This window comes from Ostrea edulis, chromosome 10 (genome assembly GCF_947568905.1).
Source record: "Ostrea edulis chromosome 10, xbOstEdul1.1, whole genome shotgun sequence".
In the NCBI taxonomy this organism is placed as follows: Eukaryota; Metazoa; Mollusca; class Bivalvia; order Ostreida; family Ostreidae; genus Ostrea; species Ostrea edulis.
In genome coordinates, this window is record NC_079173.1 from 4,420,164 (window position 1) to 4,444,501 (window position 24,338).

Below are 24,338 nucleotides of genomic sequence, written 5' to 3' on the forward strand. Positions count from 1 at the left end.
GTCGACAGGGAATGCTTACTCCTCCTAGGCAACTGATCCCACCTCCAGTATGTCCAGGGGCCGTGTTTACCCAACTCTCTATTTTGTATTGCTTACAGGAGTTATGAGATTGATCACTGTTTGTTATATTCACCTTTCATATAAGTATTATGTAATGAATATTCGAATATTTTTATATTATTACTAACATAATGTAATTATGTTGTAGCTATCAAAATTTTTCTTCTGTATAAATTGTATCTAAATTTACAACATTTCTATCAGGTTTCCCATTTATCGTGAGGATCGCTTATCAGGTCTATCGTGAGGATCGTTTATCAGGTCTATCGTGAAGATCGTTTATTAGGTGTTGCTTTTATCGTGAGGATCGTTTATCGTGTTTTGTGTTTATCAGGTCTATTGTGAAGATTGTTTATTAGGTGTTGCGTTTATCGTGAAGATCGTTTATCGTGGTTTGCGTTTATCGGGTTTACCGTGTCTCCTATTGTATCGTGCATGTATTCTATCCTATCGTGCGTGTATCCTATCCTATCATGCATGTATCGTGTTCTATCGTTCATCATGTCAAGAACAACGCTGTGGGTACTGTATAATCAACTGTATTTTCTGTTTATTTTCCTCACACACAAAGGATATTCTCCGTATTATCAATTTTTATTGAGGCAGGTTACTTACAAATAAGTTGATGCTACTGATGTATCAACAGTTTCGTTTGAAGACAGTATTTCGCAAATGTTATGGTAGTTTTGATGATTTTATTTGCAAACACATATAGTACCTATCATTAGGTCGAATGCCCTTTGCACATTTCAAATGTATTGTTAGGCATCTCTTTAAATACCAATTTTGACTACTGATTTGTCCGTTTATCTGATTAAGTACTCAGATAAGGCGTTTTCAATACTTATTTAAAATCATTTTCGATGTTGGGAGTGAAAATATAGTTGACTATAACAAATTAAATCACTGTATAAAACTCCATTTTTTATTCTTAGAAACAAATTTACCTGGTTTTTAACATAGTTCCACACTCCTGTGACGTCATAAGATTTTGCAAAGTCAATGATTTAATGACCGGAACATACATTTTGTTGGAGTCTTTTTCAATAGTTATTTTTAAAGAAAATTGCCAGCCATAAAATATTTCAAAAGTCTTAGTTTTATTTGAATAGTCAATGATATGTTTCAAAATTTTGAATCCAAGGACAATAATTCCCCATTTCAATAAATCATTTATCAAGTCCATTATGCGATACATTTCCTTTATTTTTCACAAACATTTTACCAAGATGATAAGGAATCATTATCTGTGTCTTTTCGAGAAATAACATAAAATTTTAATCCGTGAGTGATTTTGAATAGCTCAGCTAAATGGTGCCAGACTTCGGTTATTTTATGGGGGTATACATACTCTAGAAGCTATAAATTTTATATTATTAAGGAAAGGTATGAATTTTTTCCCATAAAAAACTATAAGAGATGTACATCTACTAATATAAACAGAAAAAAAATATATATGTAAACCATGCTATAAGGAAATTGTGTCCACATGTATTCGTTTTTTTAACATTTTGGAAAATAACACTAATTCAATAATTCTGCACTTATTATTCTAAAACTTGATGAACATATTGAAAATGACATGTGTTTTAGTTATTGAAATGTTTCTTGATAAATAAATGCAATTAAAGAATTTTCTTGTTTTTATCTTAAAATAACGACAAATAATTGTTTCCAATGAATTTCATAAAAATCTACAAAGAGGTACATGACTTCAGTAGTGTCTGTAATGAAAATTACTATGGAAATCCTTAACTAATTTGCATTTTTTCATTTCTCTGAATGTTAATGTATTGATTCCAAACAAAAAAATGCTACCTAACCCCAAAAATCCAGGACTAAGGACCCACCTCAAGACAAAAAGTTTCAATAATTTTTTTCCAAAACCCGCTACGTTCCGTGACCTTTCAAATGCCTTATTCTGTAGACATGTAGAGAGCTTTTATGTACGAAAAATGATTTTGATAGTGACATTGTAAAAATGGCTTAGAATACCGTTGTTCCTCAGCGTTCCGTATCGGTATATAAGTAGACGTACATACAGAAGGACGGATATCAAACTGCATCTTCCGAAACTTTGTTGCAAGGGGTCAACTGTATGGATGTCTACAAGAAGCAAACTCATCCTGACCTTTACATTAAAATGTGTTTAACGTAGTGACCTGTTAGACATCTATACAGCTGGCGTGTTAGTTTCAAATGATTTAACCTCACTCCATGAATGTTTTTGTTATGCTTAGGGGTAAGTGTTAACCGAACTCTTTATTATATATTCCTTATAGGAGTTATGAAATAAATCATTGTTCGTTATAACCATTTTTATTCATACCCTATGCTTTGAGGGATTTTTTTTCATTGAACATTGTCCTCATTTGTGAATGAGGTTAATCAATAAAAGCAACGTATTTTGTCCCCTGGAACATAGCATCGTACAATATTATGTATTTATAAGTGTATTCATCTTAACTCTCATGTCAGAAATCATTCGATGATCTGTCTGTTAGATATTATTGGAACCATTTAGAAATTGTGTTTATTGCAATATATCTCAGCAATTCAGGTTAATTAGAATTACTTTATTATTCAGAAGCCTGTCGAGCAATCGAATAACAATGTTACCTAATGGAATACTGGACGCATTGACGAATCTAAAAACCCTGTAAGTATGTAAAACTGAATCGTTGATGGATTGTATATTATGTAACTTCCCTCTCGAGAATTGTCCACTCATATTGAAGCGCCTTGACAACTGTTTGATAGGTACGTATTCGGGATCTTTTAGGAAACGTGTGATCAAGATCCTTTGAAATTTAAAACGTTGTAATAATGTAAAACTTATACGGTACCAATTGTGGTGCACCAGATGCGCATTTCGACAGATAATGTCTCTTCAGTGATGCTCAACCGAAATGTTTGAAATCCGAAATAACAATGAAGTTTTAGAGCCATTATAGGGGAAAAGAGTGTGCCAAAAAGTGGAGTCAAATTCGTCTAAGTATAAGAGCTATGCGTGAGGGAGATAATCCTTAATCTTTCACATCACTGTATACGTAACACAAATCTCACCCCTGGTATGTGCAGAGGTCTGTATCTACCCTACGCTGAATTCGTCATAGGAGTCTTGAGATTGATCATTGACAACTAGGCATACTGTCACGGGTACATATCAAAAATAAGTTAATTAAAATAATAAAATTCAAACTTGAAATCACAATACTTTATTTGAATAAAAATCATTATTATTGATTTTGCATTGTGCTTTTCACGTCGTAAGGAAGTGGGCGCTCGGCTTCATACTTTACTTGATGTTACAAGTTCATTTAAAAAGAGATGAATGCATTTTATACAATGTAAATACAACGAACAGTGATCAATCTCATAACTCCTACAAGCAATACAAAATAGATAGTTGGGCAAACACGGAACCCTTGACACACCAGAGGTGGGATCAGGTGCCTAGGAAGAGTTAGCATTCTCTGTCGACCGGTCACACCCGCCGTGAACCCTATATCCTGATCAGATAAATGTAGTTATCCGTAGTCAAAATCAGTGTGCCAAGAACGGCTTAACAATCGGTATGAAACATGTCAGACACCATTTGACCCAATGATAGGTTGTATTGACGAACTGGATCGTTATAACGACCATAGAATTTGCGAAATGCTCACTTCAATCGAGACTGTTGAAACTCTGTACCTGTTACATGTAATTCAATTCAAAGTTATACAATTAACAGTTGAAATATATCGTATTGTATTATAAATCTACCAATTAGTAAAAATTAAAAGCAAACGTTGTATGTTATTACAAGGCGAAGGTGAGTTGGTTCGAGAAAGTATTGAAGACCAGAACGCTCCGTTTACCTGATCAGGATATAGGGCTCACGGCGGGTGTGACCGGTCGACAGAGGATACTTACTCCTCCAAGGCACCTGATCCCACTTTCGGTATATCCGGGACCGTGTTTACCCAACTCTCTATTTTGTATTGCTTATAGGAGTTAAAAGAGTGATCACTGTTTGTTATCTTCACTTTTCATATAAGTATTATGTAATGAATATTGGAATATTTTCATATTATTACTAACATAATGTAATTATATTGTAGCTATCAACATTTTGTTCGGTATAAATTGTGTCTAAATTTACAACATTTCCATCAGGTTTCTCGTTTATCTTCAAGGTCGTTTATCGTGTTTTGCGTTTATCAGGTCTATCGTGAGGATTGTTTATTAAGTGTTGCGTTTATCGTGGAGATCGTTTATCGTGTTTTGCGTTTATCAGGGTTACCGTATATCCTATTGTATCGTGCGTGTATTCTATCCTATCGTGCGTGTATCCTATCCTATCATGCATGTATCGTGTTCTATCGTTCACCATGTCAAGAATAACGCTGCGGGTACTGTATAATCAACTGTATCTTCTGTTTATTTTCCTCACACACAAAGGATATTTTCCGTATTATCAATTTTTATTGAGGCAAGTGACTTACAAATAAGTTGATGCTACTGATGTTTCAAGTCTCGTTTGAATACAGTATTTCGCAAATGTTATGGTAGTTTTGATGATTTTATTTGCAAACACATCTAGTACCTGTCATTAGGTTGAATACCCTTTGGACGTTTCAAATGTATTGTTAGGCATCTCTTTGAATATCAGTTTTGAATACTGATTTGTCCGTTTATCTGATTAAGTACTCAGATAAGGCGTTTTCAATACTTATTTAAAATCATTTTCGATGTTGGGAGTGAACGTATAGTTGACTATAACAAAATAAATCACTGTATAAAACTCCATTTTTTATTCTTAGAAACAAATTTACCTGGTTTTTTAAGACAAAAAAGTTTCAATGTTTTTTTTCCAACACCCGCTACGTTCCGTGACCGTTCAAATGGCTTATTATGTAGACATGTAGAGAGCTTTTATGTACGAAAAATGATTTTGATAGTGACATTATAAAAATGGCTTAGAATACCGTTGTTCCTCAGCATTCCGTATCGGTATATAAGCAGACGTACATGGAGAGGGACGGACATCAAACTGCATCTTCCGAAACTTTGTTGCAAGGGGTCAACTGTATGGATGTCTACAAGAAGCAAACTCATCCTGACCTTTACATTAAAATGTGTTTAACGTAGTGACCTTTTAGACATATATACAGCTGGCGTGTTAGTTTCAAATGATTTAACCTCGCTCCATGAATGTTTTTGTTATGCTTAGGGGTAAGTGTTAACCGAACTCTTCATTATATATCCCTTATAGGAGTTATGAAATAAATCCTTGTTCGTTATATCCATTTTTATTCATACTCTAATATTTGAGGGAAGTTTTTTTGGATTGCCCATTGTCCTCATTTGTGAATGAGGTTGATCAATAAAAGCAACGTATTTTGTCCCCTTGAACATAGCATCGTACAGTGTTATGTATTTATCAGTGTATTCATCTTAACTCTCAGGTGAGAAGTCATTCGATGATCTGTCTGTTAGATATTATTGAAACCATTTAGAAATTGTGTTTATTGCAATATATCTCAGCAATTCAGGTTAATTAGAATTACTTTATTATTCAGAGACCTGTCGGACAATCGATTAACAATGATACCTCCTAATGGAATACTGGACGCATTGACGAATCTACAGACCCTGTAAGTATGTATAAATGAATCGTTGATGGGTTGTATATTGTGTAACGTCCCTCTCGAGAATTGTCCACTCATATTGAGGTGCCCTGACAACTGTTTGATAGGTAGGTATGCGGGGTCTTTTAGGAAACGTGTGATCAAGATCCTTTGAAATTCAAAACGTTGTAATAGTCTTTCACATCACTGTATACGTAACACAAATCTCACCCCTGGTATGTGCAGAGGTCTGTGTCTACCCTACGCTGAATTCGTCATAGGAGTCTTGAGATTGATCATTGACAACTAGGCATACTGTCACGGGTACATATCAAAAATAAGTTAATTAAAATTATTAAATTCAAACTGGAAATCACAGTACTTTGTTTAAATAAAAAGTAATTATTATTAATTTTGCATTGTGCTCTTCACGTTGTAAGGAAGTGGGAGCACGGCTTTATACTCTACTTGATGTTACGAGTTCATTTAAAAAGAGATGAAAGAATTTTATACAATGCAAATATAACGAACAGTGATCAATCTCATAACTCCTATAAGCAATACAAAATAGATAGTTGGGCAAATACGGAACCCTGGACACACCAGAGGTGGGATCAGGTGCCTAAGAGGAGTGAGAATTTTCTGTCGACCGGTCACACCCGCCGTGAACTCTATATCCTGATCAGATAAATGTAGTTATCCGTAGTCAAAATCAGTGTGCCAAGAACGGCTTAATAATCGGTATGAAACATGTGAGACACCATTCGACCCAATGATAGGTTGTAATGACGAACTAGATCGTTATAACGACCATATAATTTGCGAAATGCTCACTTCAATCGAGACTGTTGAAACTCTGTACCTGTTACAAGTAATTCAATTCAAAGTTATATAATTAACAGTTGAAATATATCGTATCGTATTATAAATCTACCAGTAGGTAGAAATTAGGAGGAAAAGTTGTATGTTATTACAAGGCGAAGGTGAGTTGGTTCGAGAAAGTATTGAAAACCAGAACGCTCCGTTTAACTGATCAGAATATAGGGCTCACAGCGGGTGTGACCGGTCAACAGAGGATACGTACTCCTCCAAGGCACCTGATCCCACCTTCGGTATATCCGGGACCGTGTTTACCCAACTCTCTATTTTGTATTGCTTATAGGAGTTATAAGATTGATCACTGTTTGTTATCTTCACTTTTGATATAAGTATTATGTAATGAATATTGGAATATTTTCTTATCATTACTAACATAATGAAATTATGTTGTAGCTATGAAAATTTTGTTCGGTATAAATTGTGTCTAAATTTACAATATTTCCATCAGGTTTCTCGTTTATCCTCAGGATCGTTTATCGTGTTTTGCGTTTATCAAGTCTATCGTGAGGATCGTTTACCAGGTCTCTCGTGAGGATCGTTTATCTTGTTTTGCGTTTATCAGGTCTATCGTGAAGATCGTTTATTAGGTGTTGCGTTTATCGTGAAGATTGTTTATCGTGGTTTGCGTTAATCAGGTTTACCGGGTATCCTATCGTAACGTGCGTGTATTCTATCCTATCGTGCATGTATCCTATCCTATCATGCATGTAAAACTTATACGGTACCAATTTTGATGCACCAGATGGGCATTTCGACAAATAATGTCTCTTCAGTGATGCTCAACCGAAATGTTTGAAATCCGAAATAACTATGAAGTTTTAGAGCTAAATATAGCCAAAAACAGTGTGCCAAAAAAGTGGAGCCAAATTCGTCCATGGATAAGAGCTATGCATGAGGGAGATAATCCTTAATTTTGAAATGAATTTCTAAATTTTGTAACAGCAATTAAATATACATCCGTATTTTCAAGCTAGTAACGAAGTACTTAGCTACTGGGTTATAGAGACCCTCGGGGACTAACAGTCCACCAGCAGAGGGCTCGACCCAGGGGTCATAATATGCATGTATCGTGTTCTATCGTTTATCATGTCAAGAACAACGCTGCGGGTACTGTATAATCAACTGTATTTTCTGTTTATTGTCCTCACACACAAAGGATATTCTCCGTATTATCAATTTTTATTGAGGCAGGTTACTTACAAATAAGTTGATGCTACTGATGTTTCAACAGTCTCGTTTGATGACAATATTTCGCAAATGTTATGGTAGTTTTGATGATTTTATTTGCAAACACATCTAGTACCTCTCATTAAGTTGAATACCCTTTGCACGTTTCAAATGTATTGTTAGGCATCTCTTTAAATACCAATTTTGAATACTGATTTGTCCGTTTATCTGATTAAGTACTCAGATAAGGCGTTTTCAATACTTATTTAAAATCATTTTCGATGTTTGCATTGAGGATATAGTTGACTTTAACAAAATAAATCACTGCATAAAACTCCATTTTTTATTCCTAGAAACAAATTTACCTGGTTTTTTAAGACAAAAAGTTTCAATGTTTTTTTTTCCAAAACCCGCTACGTTCCGTGACCTTTCAAATGCCTTATTCTGTAGACATGTAGAGAGCTTTTATGTACGAAAAATGATTTTGATAGTGACATTATAAAAATGGCTTAGAATACCGTTGTTCCTCAGCATTCCGTATCGGTATATAAGCAGACGTACATACAGAGGGACGGACATCAAACTGCATCTTCCGATACTTTGTTGCAAGGGGTCAACTGTATGGATGTCTACAAGAGGCAAACTCATCCTGACCTTTACATTAAAATGTGTTGAATGTAATGACCTGTTAGACATATATACAGCTGTCGTGTTAGTTTCAAATGATTTAACCTCGCTCCATGAATGTTTTTGTTATGCTTAGGGGTAAGTGGTAACCGAACTCTTCATTATATATCCCTTATAGGAGTTATGAAATAAATCATTGTTCGTTATATCCATTTTTATTCATACCCTAAGATTTGAGGGAATTTTTTTCATTGCCCATTGTCCTCATTTGTGAATGAGGTTGATCAGTTAAAGCAGCGTATTTTGTCCCCTGGAACATAGCATCGTACAATATTATGTATTTATCAGTGTATTAATCTTAACTCTCATGTCAGAAATCATTCGATATTATTGGAACCATTTAGAAATTGTGTTTATTGCAATATATCTCAGCAATTCAGGTTAATTAGAATTACTTTATTATTCAGAGACCTATCGGAAAATCAAATAACAATGTTACCTAATGGAATGCCGGACGCATTGACGAATCTACAGACCCTGTAAGTATGTAAAAATGAATCGTTGATGGATTGTATATTGTGTGACGTCCCTCTCGAGATTTGTCCACTCATATTGAGGCGCCCTGACAACTGTTTAATAGGTAGGTATTTGGGGTCTTTTAGGAAACATGTGATCAAGATCCTTTGAAATTTAAAACGTTGTAATAGTCTTTCACATCACTGTATACGTAACACAAATCTCACCTATGGTATGTGCAGAGGTCTGTGTCTACCTTAGGCTGAATTCGTCATAGCAGTCTTGAGATTGATCATTGACAACTAAGCATACTGTCACGGGTACATATAAAAAATAAGTTACTTATAATTATTAAATTCAAACTTGAAATCGCAATACTTTATTTGAATAAAAAGTCATTATTATTAATTTTGCATTGTGCTCTTCACGTCGTAAGGAAGTGGGAGCACGGCTTTATACTCTACTTGATGTTACGAGTTCATTTAAAAAGAGATGAAAGAATTTGATACAATGCAAAGATAACGAACAGTGATCAATCTCATAACTCCTATAAGCAATACAAAATAGATAGTTGGACAAACACGGACCCCTGGACACGTCAGAGGTGGGATCAGGTGCCTAAGAGAAGTGAGCATTCTCCGTCGACCGGTCACACCCGCCGTGAACCCTATATCCTGATCAGATAAATGTAGTTATCCGTAGTCAAAATCAGTGTGCCAAGAACGGCTTAACAATCGGTATGAAACATGTCAGACACTATTTGAGCCATTGATAGGTTGGATAGACGAACTAGATCGTTATGACGACGATATAATTTGCGAAATGCTCACTTCAATCGAGACTGTTGAAACCCCTGTACCTGTTACACATAATTCAATTCAAAGTTGTACAATTAACATTTCAAATATCATGTATCGTTTTATAAATCTACCAGTAGGTAGAAAGTAGGAGCAAAAGTTGTATGTTATTACTAGGCGAAGGTGAGTTAGTTCGAGAAAGTATTGAAGACCAGAACGCTCCGTTTTCCTGATCAGGATATAGGGCTCACGGCGGGTGTGACCGGTCAACAGGGGATGCTTATTCGTCTTAGTTATCTGATCCTACCTCTGGTGCGTCTAGGGGTCCGTGTTTGCCCAACTATCTATATTGTATTGCTTATAGGAGTTATGAAATTGATCACTGTTCGTTATCTTCACCTTCATGTATACTGTAGCAATGCATATGTGTAGCTTCGATATAACCAGCTTTTCTGGGTCTCTATCAAAGTGTTTTTTCTTCCAAAAACGAATTACATGAAAGAAGGCGACTGGGGCTTTTTATGGCAAAGTCCTTGTGCCGTCGAAAAATGTTCCCTCATTTCCCCCACACCTTCCTCCGAAAAATAAGAAAAAAACTCAGTCTAAATCCTCTCTTCTGACAGCTAGTACACTACAACACATCCTATTGCAATGTTATTACAAGTGGTTAACGTGATTATTAGCATTTTTGTTAATCTGTTAATGAAATAGCTAACTGTTTGCAACCCATCTCACTCGATGTGACGTCAGACACACGTTTGCGTAAAATATCGCAAAAATATGCATATCGTAAGACTTGAATTTCATCGCTTTGAAATTGAAAAACTGCACACAATATTTGATTTAAAACACATTTCAAGTAATTTTCGGCATGAAATCAATTAATTTTGCTGAAAAAATAAAGAAGTTTAAAAGCATCTGATATGTTCTTTATAATATAGACGTTTTTATTATTATAGTGGGTCAGTTCGTCCATGACTTCACAAAAACTATCATAGAAATTAACTTCAAAATGACAGTGATTGTAGAATTGAGTTTAGGGGTATGTTACATTGCATTTAAATTTCTTTAATGCAAAATGTGCATGAGTTAAGTAGAACTCGAATAAGCGCCACTATTATTTTTTTTATATTTTGTACACACCTTTGTCAATATCCTTTTCTTTGGCAAACTAATTAGTAAAGACATATTGAGCAGGATTTGTAATTAATGACGAGACCTACTCGACGATATCAAGTTTTAGGATTGGTATCGGTATATTGTTTGATGTTATCCAATTATTGATATTGGCACACTGATTTTGACTACAGATAACTCCATTTACCTGATCAAGATATAGGGCTCACGACGGGTGTGACCGGTCGACAGGGGATCAATCCTAGGAACCTGGTTTATCCAGGGATCCGTGTTTGCCGAACTTTTAATTTTGTAATTTTAATTTTGTATTGCTTAAAGGAGTTATGAGATTGATCACTGTTATCTTCACCTTTCATTGGCTACTTTTCTGCTGAACCATGATGTATTATCTCGTAAGTGAAAAACAAGTTTAGCTTTATACAACACTTTCCCCATAATATTAGTATGAATGAAAAATGAAGATAACGAACAGTGATCAATCTCATCATTTCTATAAGCAATACAAAAAGAGAATTGGGCAAACATGGACCCCTGGACACACCAGAGGTGGGATGATGTGTCGAAGAGAATATACCATCTTAAAGTTGTCTTTCCAAATCCTTTAAAGAAATTCCATGATCCCGTTATGAATTCAAATTAATCAACATATCTTTTTATTCAGATTACTGCGTCAGAATCAAATAACAAAGTTGCCAGATGGTATTTTTGACACTTTGGTGAATCTTCAGTCACTGTAAGTATGGCTTTACTGTATGATCACTGAAAAACATCTACATATTGAGAGTAATTTTAGGAACTTTTCAATGTGAAAACGTTATGACATGTATATCACGATGGAAGGAACACATACTCTTTATTGATTTACTCTATATTTCTCTCTCTCTTTTGCTCTCTCTATCACTATGTGTTTCCCTCAAGAGAGTCCGTAAATGAGAATTGTCTCGGTCTTTAACAAGCATAATTGTTTGGTTATTGCTTCTCACATCATTAATATTCTTTTTGTTTTTACAAACTGTTTTTGCCGATGCTAAGCTTGAGTTCGGCTTAATAGAGATAGTTATTGTTCAAGCTCATATATTTTGAAATTGATAATTCATTGTGTACTACCAATATGTGGGTCAACAGTAATGTTAAAATCGACCTTAATCGCAGCATTAAACAACGGGTATATACTACATACATTTGATATCAGATTTTACCACAAAATGTGGTTCGTTTGAGAACCATGATGCAGTAAATGAACCAACTGAATGAGCTTGATCAGGTTGAAGGGCTCAGGGTCGACATTGGGTGATTACTCCCCCCTAAGCACACGATCCCACATCTGGTATATCCAGGGGTCTGTGTTTGACAAATCCTCTATTTTGTATTGCTTATAGGAGTTATGAGATTGATAACTGTTCGTTATCTTAGCCTATCAGCATTCTGCGAGGTATCGGGACCAAGAATTTACTCAATATTTTCAAGTTTAATAGATTGCTATGGACTCCTACACTTCAGTGCTGGTGAGTTCATGTTAACCGATATATCTTTATTCATTCAGATCGCTTGCCGAAAATCTCATAACAACGTTACCAGATGGAATATTTGACCGCTTGGTGAATTTACGTGTGTTGTAAGTATATATGATTGTATCTACAAGTAGGATAACTTAACAATATTCACATATTGATGATATTCTTAGCAAATAGTGATCAAGAACCGTTGGGTTTCAAAATGGCATTTCTTATTTCATATCACTAAATGAACGACACAAAATCACTTTTAGTTCTCTATATCTTAATCTACCCGTATAGGTTTCCCGTGAGAAACTTCTGCTATTTACTTCACACGACAATTACATCCTGTCAACAATTATAATAACTGCATTATCACAGTGCACAATATCTACATTTATTTGATATCACAGAATATTATTGTTTGTGGATGCTTACCTAGAATTTAACTTATCTGTGTGATCTATTACACAAGCTCATAGCTAGTTATTGATAGATAAGTGAGTACTTCATTTCTGTAAATCAACAATGATATATACATAGCTATTCAACAACATTTACATTTCAAAAATATTATGTTTCATATCCCCATGTAAGTGATACGGAATTAATTCTAGATATATTTATATATTCCCGTGGGGATCCGGGTTAGAACAGGTCCTCAGTAGCCCGTGCTTGTCGTAATAGGCGACTAAATAGGGCGGTCCTTCGGATGAGAACGCAAAAATAGAGGTCCTGTGTCACAGCAGGTGGGACACGATAAGGACCCCTCCCTGCTTAATGGTCATAAACGCCGAGCATAGGCCTAAATTGTGCTGTCCTTCACCAGTAGTGGCGATGTCTCCATGTGAGTGAAATATTCTCGAGATAAACGTTAAACCAATCATAAAAATCTATCTATATATTATGTAAAGGATAAAGTCCGAAAACTGTCCATTTTGTGATAGAAAGAACTTTACAGAATGATGTCCCAGGTGATGGTTATTATGTATCTGGAGACTGAGTAGCAAATCAAAATAGAGAAAATATATTTCTAATTCATTTAAAATACAAAGATCCCAAGGAAGTGACAATACAGCTATAAATGACATGTAAAGTCATATACCAGATATGTAAAGTCATATACCAGATATGTAAAGTCATATACCAGATATGTAAAGTCATATACCAGATATGTAAGTCATATACCAGATATGTAAAGTCATATACCAGATATGGAAAACTGAAATTAACAGACCACAGTCAAATTTTGATCTAAATCTGAATGATCTCCGATATTTCTGATGATGAATTAGTGGAAGCTAGATATGATGTTGAGAATGTAGATATGGCAAGTGAAGATGAAAGGTGACGTTAGCGAACAGTGATCAATCTCACAACTCCTATAAAGGCGAAGATAACGAACAGTGATCAATCTCATAACTTCTATAAAGGTGAAGAAAACGAACAGTGATTAATCTCATAACTTCTATAAAGGCGAAGATAACGAACAGTGATCAATCTCATAACTTCTATAAAGGTGAAGAAAACGAACAGTGATTAATCTCATAACTTCTATAAAGGTGAAGATAACGAACAGTGATCAATCTCATAACTCCTATCAAGGCAAAGATAACGAACAGGGATCAATCTCATAACTTCTATAAATGTGAAGAAAACGAACAGTGATTAATCTCATAACTTCTATAAAGGCGAAGATAACGGACAGTGATCAATCTCATAACTCCTATAAAGGCGAAGATAACGAACAGGGATCAATCTCATAACTCCTATAAAGGCGAAGATAACGAAGAGTGATCAATCTCATAACTCATATAAAGGTGAAGATAACGAACAGTGATCAATCTCATAACACCTATACTGATTGATTGATAGATGTTTTCCGCCACACTCAACAATTTTTCAGTTATCTGGTGGCGCGCAGTTTTTATTGGTGGAAGAGAGAGCCCAGATACAATGTACCTGGGAAGACACCACCGACCTTCCGAAAGTAAACTGGGAAACTGTCTCACTTATCGGCGCGAGCGGGATTCGAACCCGCGTCGACGGAGGTGAGAGGCCGCGTGATTTTGAGCGCGATACTCTAACCACTCGGCTATGGAGGTCCCCATAACTCCTATAAAGGCGAAGATAACGACCAGTGATCAATATCATAACTCCTATAAAAGCGAAAATATCGAACAGTCATCAATCTCATAACTCCCATAAAGGCGAAGATAACGAACAGTGATTAATCTCATAACTCCTATAAGTAATACAAAATAGAGTTGGGCAAACACAGACCCCTGGACATACCAGAGGTAGGATCATGTGCCTATCAGGCGTAAGCATCCCCTACTGGGTGGTTTTTATCCTAAAATGATTCCTTTTGTAGTGCATTTAATTATATTAAAATTTCATAAGGAAATAAGTCTTTCTGATTTAAATGTCTATCCGAAAGAGGATTTGTTGTTTGAAATATTTTCAAAGAAAGAATCTACCAATTGTGTAAAAAAGATGGAATTTATGTTTTACTTTTAAAGAAAACTTTTTGTGATGTACAAGTTGAGAAATTAACATTCATCAGATATCATGTCTATTTTAGCACTAGATTTGTCATCTCCAAAAATGATACATCGTTGAAAACTTCAATTTCAAATGTTTGATATTTTTGCTTAAATATGTGTTGAATTAAAAATTTGCTCTATTTCATTTATGTTGAGTTCCACAAAAAATGCGTTTAATGTATTCTTGATTTCAACTTTTAAAACCTGTACATTAAATTACCTGTAATGTTACATTAAATGGGATTAACACGTCTCTTATGTTAAGAATCGATAATGTTGTCAACTTAATGTATGGTTACAGCTGACTTAATATACTGATTTTAAATATCCAAATATCTTATACAATATTAGCATTGAAAATATATGCATTGTGAGGTATAGAGTACATTGTGAGGTATAGAGTACATTGTGAGGTATATATTACATTGTGAGGTATATATTACATTGTGAGGTATAGAGTACATTGTGAGGTATAGAGTACATTGTGAGGTATAGAGTACATTGTGAGGTATATAGTACATTGTGAGGTATAGAGTACATTGTGAGGTATAGAGTACATTGTGAGGTATAGACTACATTGTGAGGTATAGGGTTCATTGTGAGGTATAGGATAAATTGTGAGGTATAGAGTACATTGTGAGGTATAGAGTACATTGTGAGGTATAGAGTACATTGTGAGGTATAGAGTACATTGATACTCTACGGAAAATTTATCTATTTCCACATATCTACTGTTGATAAAAACCTCTCTCCACCTGAAATTACACAAAATATGTCAGTACTGGATTGGTGATTGGTCAATTACTATATAACCCAGATCAGATTACAGTGATTTTGTTTATATTTTTACCATATCTTTTTCGCCATTCATCCCACACACTAAAGTAAAGCTGTATTGACTTTGGCAATCTGACATCTGCTTTATCAATAAAATACAATATCTAATGGTGTCCCTCCCAGTTTATATTCGGGAATATTGTCCTCACAGCTTCATTTTGAACATCATTCAAAAGCTTTGTTTTGTTTCCTATTTACATCTACCCTACCCAAAACTGCAAATTCATGCATCGACGAGATAGCTAAAAATTATGAAAGTGTAAATTATCTTAATTTTCAAAGTTTGATATATATTTCAACATCCCTAGAATATTAAGGTTTGTGTTTTATTCATTCCAGGAAACTTGATGTAAATTTGAAAAAAAAAGTTGAGAGATTATGCTGCATTTTATTCTATTTAACATCTACGTTTTGTCCCTATTTGTGGCAGCTTCAATTTAAAATTATTTATTGAAAAAATGAAACTGGAATGTTTCCTTCATCTGAACTACTATAATGTTCTAAATATTGTCCGTGTCGTCTTTATTATTGTTTGTGACATTTCTTAATATGCAAATGACTGTGGAAGTCGAAAGTCCAGTGGTATGAAAGTCAACTCAGGGGGAAGTCAAGACAGCAACTGATTAATGGGTTAATAATAACTGAATTCGGAACCTTATCTAAAATTTTGTGGAGTTCCAATTTTCTTCATTACCTCAAGTATTAAGGCTATTTATAAAAAAAAAAAATCATTTTACCCCTGAAAACAAAAGCATGCGGTGAAATTCCTTTCCCATCGTAAGGTATTTCGGGACTGTGCATTTATATACTGTGAACAAATCTTTATTCGCGATGATTTTATTTCGTTATTTACCAGTGTTTAACAGGTTCGATGCGACTAAATTTCACGACCAAGATAATCTTAAACATTCAAGAAACATTAAAGGTCTGGAGGGAAAAATTCGCGATGAATAGCTGCTCGTGAACCTCGTAAAATTTTCTCTCACGCGAATAAAAATTGATTTACAATATAGCCCCACTCGCTCTGTAAAACTATATTGCAATTAAGCGACTGGAAGCTTTGGAGTGTTCAATAACTGATTAGTTAGGATTTTTCATCGTGATATATATTACCCGATAGTAACAAGTAAATGTTACAAGAAAGTAAACTTTGAGTCTTTCATGCTATACTTCAATTACATCTCATTGTTGAAATACACAATATGATAGCAAAAACTGTTTGTGATTGATTCTGAATGTAAAGCAATACAAAATGACGTTTTATTCAAAATCGAACCGCCAAAGATCCACAATATATACTAAATAGCTATATAAAGTAACTCCTACAGCTTATTACGTGTACAGTTGTACACAATGTTCTACTGATTATTCATTTCTACTGATTATTCATCATGATGGAATTTATCTTTTAGGTCAAGATTTATTTGATAAGATTACCTTGAATAGTACTGGAAAAGTAATTTTAAAATTGTAGACATGAAAGGTGAAGATAACGAACAGTCAGCAATCTCATAACTCCTACAAGCAATACAAAATAGATAGTTGGGCAAACACGGACCCTAGACACACAATCTATTTTAATACTTTCAGTGTTGATGAATTAAGGTTAATGACGATTTCTTTATCATTATTCAGATACTTGTTCAACAATGGAATAGCAACATTTCCGGATGGGATTTTTGACGCTTTGGTGAATCTAAACCATCTGTAAGTTCCTCTTTATGGAATCTGTTTATTTGTATGACAACTGAATAATACCTGTATGCAACGGTGAAGATAACAATGACATATATTGAGGTAATCTTACGAAACATGAGATCAATAACATTTAAATGTTAAATATTGCTATAACATGTGTCGCATTACCAGGAAAGGGGGGCACATAATCAATATCAAGACTGTGTATCTCTATCTCTCTTCACCTCACTCTATCATTATTTGATTCCCTTTAGAAATTTCTGAAATTGACCATTGAGGTTGAATTAATTGATTAATTATCTCTGTTGTCAGCTTGATAAGTATGCTTCACGTCAATGATACTATATGGTTTGATGAAATTAATGTATGGAAAGGTGAAGATAACGAACATAATTTCATATAAGCAATACAAAATACAACGCCTATAAGGAATACAGAACTAAGATTTCGGCATACACAGGATATACCAGAGGTGTCTCTCCCCTTTCATACAAAATTAAAATATTATAGATATCAAGCAATGAAATAAAATATACCATAAGCACTTGTTAAAGAATATGTTCCTGTAAGTAAGTAAGTAATTTTTAAAGTCGGAATTATATACAGGTAACAATAAACATGAGCTAAGAGCTCTTTAACCGACTATATAGCATAAAAACACAAAGCATTAATGATATATAATTGCATGCATAGACATAAAAAACAGAAATTTGAAATAAAACAGGACGCATACATATATACAGACATCACAAGTCATGCATATATATATATATATATATATATATATATATATATATATATACAGGGACTAGCTATATTAAGATGCACAGCAGGAAACAAAGTTTGCAACAAAAACAAAAATATGGATATATACATAGACTAAATAAATATGCATACCTAAGAGACAGAGCAGAGTAAAAATAATACAGTTAAATTTGTACATGTCAGCTTTGAAGTATAGTTAGAAGTTGGATCAAAACGTTAAGATTTAGGCAGGAGAGGCTGGAGTCTGCATGAGCTGCATTTACAATTTAATTCCCCACACCAATTTTGAATATAATTTGAGAATAGATTATATGATGTAATATTTCTTGCTTCGTTTGGCAAAGAGTTCCAGAGCTTTGCTGCCTCATATCTAAAAGATTTAATCCCGTAGAAGGTTGTTCTAGGTCTTGGTACTTCCGCTGTATTTGTATATCTAAAATTGTATGAATGGTTTTTTAAAACAACTAGATCTTGTAAAAAAAAGTGGGGACATTTTGTTGATAATTTTAAAAGTTTCTAAAACTATTCGCATTCTTCTGGTTTTTAGTGAAGGCAATTTAGATTGTTTTAATAAGTTTTCGTAAGTACTTTTATAGTCACCATAAATAAACTTCAGAGCTCTTTCCTGAATCTTTTCAATTTTGCAGTTGTTTTGTTCAGTGCAGAAGTACCATGTCAACGGGCAATAACTAAAATTTGACATAATAAATGAATGATATATGGTTAATTTACCTAATTTGCTAAGATGTTTGCCTATTCGTTTAAGAACATTTAATTGCCTTGCTGCCTTTTTACAAATATTGGTAATATGTGTGTTGAAAGAAAGTTTAAAATCAATTGTAATGCCCAACAATTTTATTTCTTCATCACATGAAATTTTTATTCCATCTAAATCAAAAACTATGTTTTCATTGTGTGTTTTATTTCCAACAGAGATAGCTTGGAATTTTTCTGGATAGTTCATTAGAGAAAGGCAACTATAGACCTGTTAGTGTTCTTCCTGCAATATCAAAAGTTTTTGAAAGAGCAATTGAAAATCAGTTAACAATGTTTTTAAAAAATGTACAGACAGATAAAAGGGAATCGAACAACACTCTGATATGACGGGAATGTTTTAAGTCAGACAAAAATAACTAGAATTATTCCTCATGTTTATGCAAAGTTTATATTGTAAACAGGCATTTATTCTCCCAATAAAGAGTGTCAAAATTGCATGGGCAACTTAACAGATTGATGAAGGAAGCTGATATAGATTATGATTTTAAACAAGAATGTGAAGGAAATAGTCTCATTTGATACAAGAGAAGATGTTTATTCCTCCTAGGCACAGGGTCCGTATTTGCCCAAATCTTAATTCTGTTTTTCTTATAGGAGTTGTATTGTATGGGGGTGGTCACTGTTGGTTATCTTATAGTTGTATTGTATGAGAGTGGTCACTGTTGGTTATCTTATAGTTGTATTGTATGAGAGTGGTCACTGTTGGTTATCTTATAGTTGTATTGTATGAGAGTGATCACTGTTGGTTATCTTATAGTTGTATTGTATGAGAGTGGTCACTGTTGGTTATCTTATAGTTGTATTGTATGAGAGTGGTCACTGTTGGTTATCTTATAGTTGTATTGTATGGGGGTGGTCACTGTTGGTTATCTTATAGTTGCATTGTGTGGGGCTGGTCACTGTTGGTTATCTTATAGTTGTATTGTATGGGGGTGGTCACTGTTGGTTATCTTATAGTTGTATTGTATGGGGGCGGTTACTGTTGGTTATCTTATAGTTGTATTGTATGGGGGCGGTCACTGTTGGTTATCTTATAGTTGTATTGTATGGGGTGGTCACTGTTGGTTATCTTATAGTTGTATTGTATGAGAGTGGTCACTGTTGGTTATCTTATAGTTGTATTGTATGAGAGTGGTCACTGTTGGTTATCTTATAGTTGTATTGTATGGGGGGTGATCACTGTTGGTTTTCTTATAGTTGTATTGTATGAGAGTGGTCACTGTTGGTTATCTTATAGTTGTATTGTATGGGGGTGATCACTGTTGGTTATCTTATAGTTGTATTGTATGAGAGTGGTCACTGTTGGTTATCTTATAGTTGTATTGTTTGAGAGTGGTCATTGTTGGTTATCTTATAGTTGTATTGTATGAGAGTGGTCACTGTTGGTTATCTTATAGTTGTATTGTATGGGGGTGGTCACTGTTGGTTATCTTATAGTTGTATTGTATGGGGGTGGTCACTGTTGGTTATCTTATAATTGCATTGTGTGGGGGTGGTCACTGTTGGTTATCTTATAGTTGTATTGTATGGGGGTGGTCACTGTTGGTTATCTTATAGCTGTATTGTATGAGTGGTCACTGTTGGTTATCTTATAGTTGTATTGTATGAGAGTGGTCACTGTTGGTTATCTTATAGTTGTATTGTATGAGAGTGGTCACTGTTGGTTATGTTATAGTTGTATTGTATGAGAGTGATCACTGTTGGTTATCTTATAGTTGTATTGTATGAGAGTGGTCACTGTTGGTTATGTTATAGTTGTATTGTATGAGAGTGGTGATTGTTGGTTATCTTATAGTTGTATTGTATGAGAGTGGTCACTGTTGGTTATCTTATAGTTGTATTGTATGGGGGTGGTCATTGTTGGTTATCTTATAGTTGTATTGTATGGGGGTGGTCACTGTTGGTTATCTTATAGTTGCATTGTGTGGGGGTGGTCACTGTTGGTTATCTTATAGTTGTATTGTATGGGGGTGGTCACTGTGGGTTATCTTATAGTTGTATTGTATGGGGGCGGTTACTGTTGGTTATCTTATAGTTGTATTGTATGGGGGCGGTCACTGTTGGTTATCTTATAGTTGTATTGTATGGGGTGGTCACTGTTGGTTATCTTATAGTTGTATTGTATGAGAGTGGTCACTGTTGGTTATCTTATAGTTGTATTGTATGAGTGTGGTCACTGTTGGTTATCTTATAGTTGTATTGTATGGGGGTGATCACTGTTGGTTATCTTATAGTTGTATTGTATGAGAGTGGTTACTGTTGGTTATGTTATAGTTGTATTGTGTGGGGGTGGTCACTGTTGGTTATCTTATAGTTGTATTGTATGGGGGTGGTCACTGTTGGTTATCTTATAGCTGTATTGTATGAGAGTGGTCACTGTTGGTTATCTTATAGTTGTATTGTATGAGAGTGGTCACTGTTGGTTATCTTATAGTTGTATTGTATGAGTGGTCACTGTTGGTTATCTTATAGTTGTATTGTATGAGAGTGGTCACTGTTGGTTATCTTATAGTTGTATTGTATGAGAGTGGTCACTGTTGGTTATCTTATAGTTGTATTGTATGAGAGTGCTCACTGTTGGTTATCGTATAGTTGTATTGTATGGGGGTGATCACTGTTGGTTATCTTATAGTTGTATTGTATGAGAGTGGTCACTGTTGGTTATCTTATAGTTGTATTGTATGAGAGTGGTCATTGTTGGTTATCTTATAGTTGTATTGTATGGGGGTGGTCACTGTTGGTTATCTTATAGTTGTATTGTATGAGAGTGGTCACTGTTGGTTATCTTATAGTTGTATTGTATGGGGGTGGTCACTGTTGGTTATCTTATAATTGCATTGTGTGGGGGTGATCACTGTTGGTTATCTTATAGTTGTATTGTTTGGGGGTGGTCACTGTTGGTTATCTTATAGTTGTATTGTATGAGAGTGGTCACTGTTGGTTATCTTATAGTTGTATTGTATGAGAGTGGTCACTGTTGGTTATCTTATAGTTGTATTGTTTGAGAGTGGTCATTGTTGGTTATCTTATAGTTGTATTGTATGAGAGTGGTCACTGTTGGTTATCTTATAGTTGTATTGTATGGGGGTGGTCACTGTTGGTTATCTTATAATTGCATTGTGTGGGGGTGGTCACTGTTGGTTATCTTATAGTTGTATTGTATGGGGGTGATCACTGTTGGTTTTCTTATAGTTGTATTGTATGAGAGTGGTTACTGTTGGTTATGTTATAGTTGTATTGTATGGGGGTGATCACTGTTGGTTATCTTATAGCTGTATTGTATGAGAGTGGTCACTGTTGGTTATCTTATAGTTGTATTGTTTGAGAGTGGTCATTGTTGGTTATCTTATAGTTGTATTGTATGAGAGTGGTCACTGTTGGTTATCTTATAGTTGTATTGTATGGGGGTGGTCACTGTTGGTTATCTTATAGTTGTATTGTATGGGGGTGGTCACTGTTGGTTATCTTATAATTGCATTGTGTGGGGGTGGTCACTGTTGGTTATCTTATAGTTGTATTGTATGGGGGTTGTCACTGTTGGTTATCTTATAGTTGTATTGTATGATAGTGGTCACTGTTGGTTATCTTATAGTTGTATTGTATGAGAGTGGTCACTGTTGGTTATCTTATAGTTGTATTGTTTGAGAGTGGTCATTGTTGGTTATCTTATAGTTGTATTGTATGAGAGTGGTCACTGTTGGTTATCTTATAGTTGTATTGTATGGGGGTGGTCACTGTTGGTTATATTATAGTTGTATTGTATGGGGGTGGTCACTGTTGGTTATCTTATAATTGCATTGTGTTGGGGTGGTCACTGTTGGTTATCTTATAGTTGTATTGTATGGGGGTGGTCACTGTTGGTTATCTTATAGTTGTATTGTATGAGAGTGGTCACTGTTGGTTATCTTATAGTTGTATTGTATGAGAGTGGTCACTGTTGGTTATCTTATAGTGGAATTGTTTGAGAGTGGTCATTGTTGGTTATCTTATAGTTGTATTGTATGATAGTGGTCACTGTTGGTTATCTTATAGTTGTATTGTATGGGGGTGGTCACTGTTGGTTATCTTATAGTTGTATTGTATGGGGGTGGTCACTGTTGGTTATCTTATAGTTGTATTGTATGAGAGTGGTCACTGTTGGTTATCTTATAGTTGTATTGTTTGAGAGTGGTCACTGTTGGTTATCTTATAGTTGTATTGTATGGGGGTGGTCACTGTTGGTTATCTTATAGTTGTATTGTATGGGGGTGGTCACTGTTGGTTATCCTATAGTTGTATTGTGTGGGGGTGGTCACTGTTGGTTATCTTATAGTTGTATTGTATGGGGGTGATCACTGTTGGTTATCTTATAGTTGTATTGTATGAGAGTGGTCACTGTTGGTTATCTTATAGTTGTATTGTATGAGAGTGGTCACTGTTGGTTATATTATAGTTGTATTGTATGGGGGTGGTCACTGTTGGTTATCTTATAGTTGTATTGTATGGGGGTGGTCACTGTTGGTTATCCTCACATTTTCCTTGCTGTGGACTCGTATACTTAATCACTGTATCTGTTATTCAGATCCTTAATAGAGACTCAAATAGCAGTGTTACCGGATGGAATCTTTGACGGCTTGGGGAAGTTAAATGAACTATAAGTATTCTCATATATATATATATATATATATATATATATATATATATATATATATATACTTTATTTAATTCACCGCTCTTGCTTATCTCTATTGCTGCTATTTTCGAATTTATCATTCCTTTTGATCATATGTCTCCGTTTGCGTCTATATACAATTCGACATTTAGATATATCAACGAAGTATTATCTATTAACAATGATAAGTTTAATTCATATGTCGATTCAATATATATCACCGTGAACTCGAATTAAAAGACACCACAGAGTCGCCCACTTCTACTTCATACTTAGATATTTTATTGAAAGTAGATATTAACGGCAAACTTAGAAATAACTCCACTTAATGACAAACGGGATGCTTTCAGCTTCAACTTCCAATATTTATGTAGCAATATTCCATCACCACCTGCATGTGATGTTTATATATCTCCACTGATTCGATATACAAGAGCTTGTTCTACGTATAATCAGTTTTTAAATTGAGGCAGGCTTCTGACAAAGAAGTTGATGATGCCGGGGTTCTACAATCTCGTTTAAAGTCTATGGTCGATATAACGAACTGGTTTGCCAGTAGAACTTGTCATCAGGTCAAATACTGTCTGACGTGTTTCATACCGATAGAGACATATGAAGACAATGAACAGCTACCAACTTTGTAATCCTATAAGCAATACAAAAGACACTTATTTTTACTACGGATAACTCCGTTTACCTGATCAAGATATAGGGTTCACGGCGGGTGTGACAGGTCGACAGGGTGCGCTTACTCCTCCTAGGCACCAGAT

At 34.7% G+C, this 24,338-nt stretch overlaps 1 protein-coding gene across 28 annotated transcripts in view; it reads left to right on the top strand.

The window, feature by feature from the left end:
* LOC125666546 (leucine-rich repeat-containing protein 15-like) overlaps positions 1-24,338 on the top strand; it is a 68,340-nt gene that overhangs the window by 24,680 nt on the left and 19,322 nt on the right. For 17 of the 28 annotated variants that reach the window (XR_008799222.1, XR_008799221.1, XR_008799225.1 and 14 more), the window contains 7 exons: positions 2,648-2,719; positions 5,628-5,702; positions 8,816-8,887; positions 11,460-11,531; positions 12,342-12,413; positions 17,313-17,384; positions 23,479-23,550. Coding sequence is in view for 5 of the 28 variants with exons in the window: in XM_056151721.1 (XP_056007696.1) it covers positions 2,648-2,719; positions 5,628-5,702; positions 8,816-8,887; positions 11,460-11,531; positions 12,342-12,413; positions 17,313-17,384; positions 23,479-23,550 (507 nt within the window). In the remaining 23 variants the exon portion in view is untranslated. The remainder of the gene's footprint in view (positions 1-2,647; positions 2,720-5,627; positions 5,703-8,815; positions 8,888-11,459; positions 11,532-12,341; positions 12,414-17,312; positions 17,385-23,478; positions 23,551-24,338) is intronic. The other 11 variants (XR_008799224.1, XR_008799223.1, XR_008799237.1 and 8 more) reach the window with 6 other exon arrangements.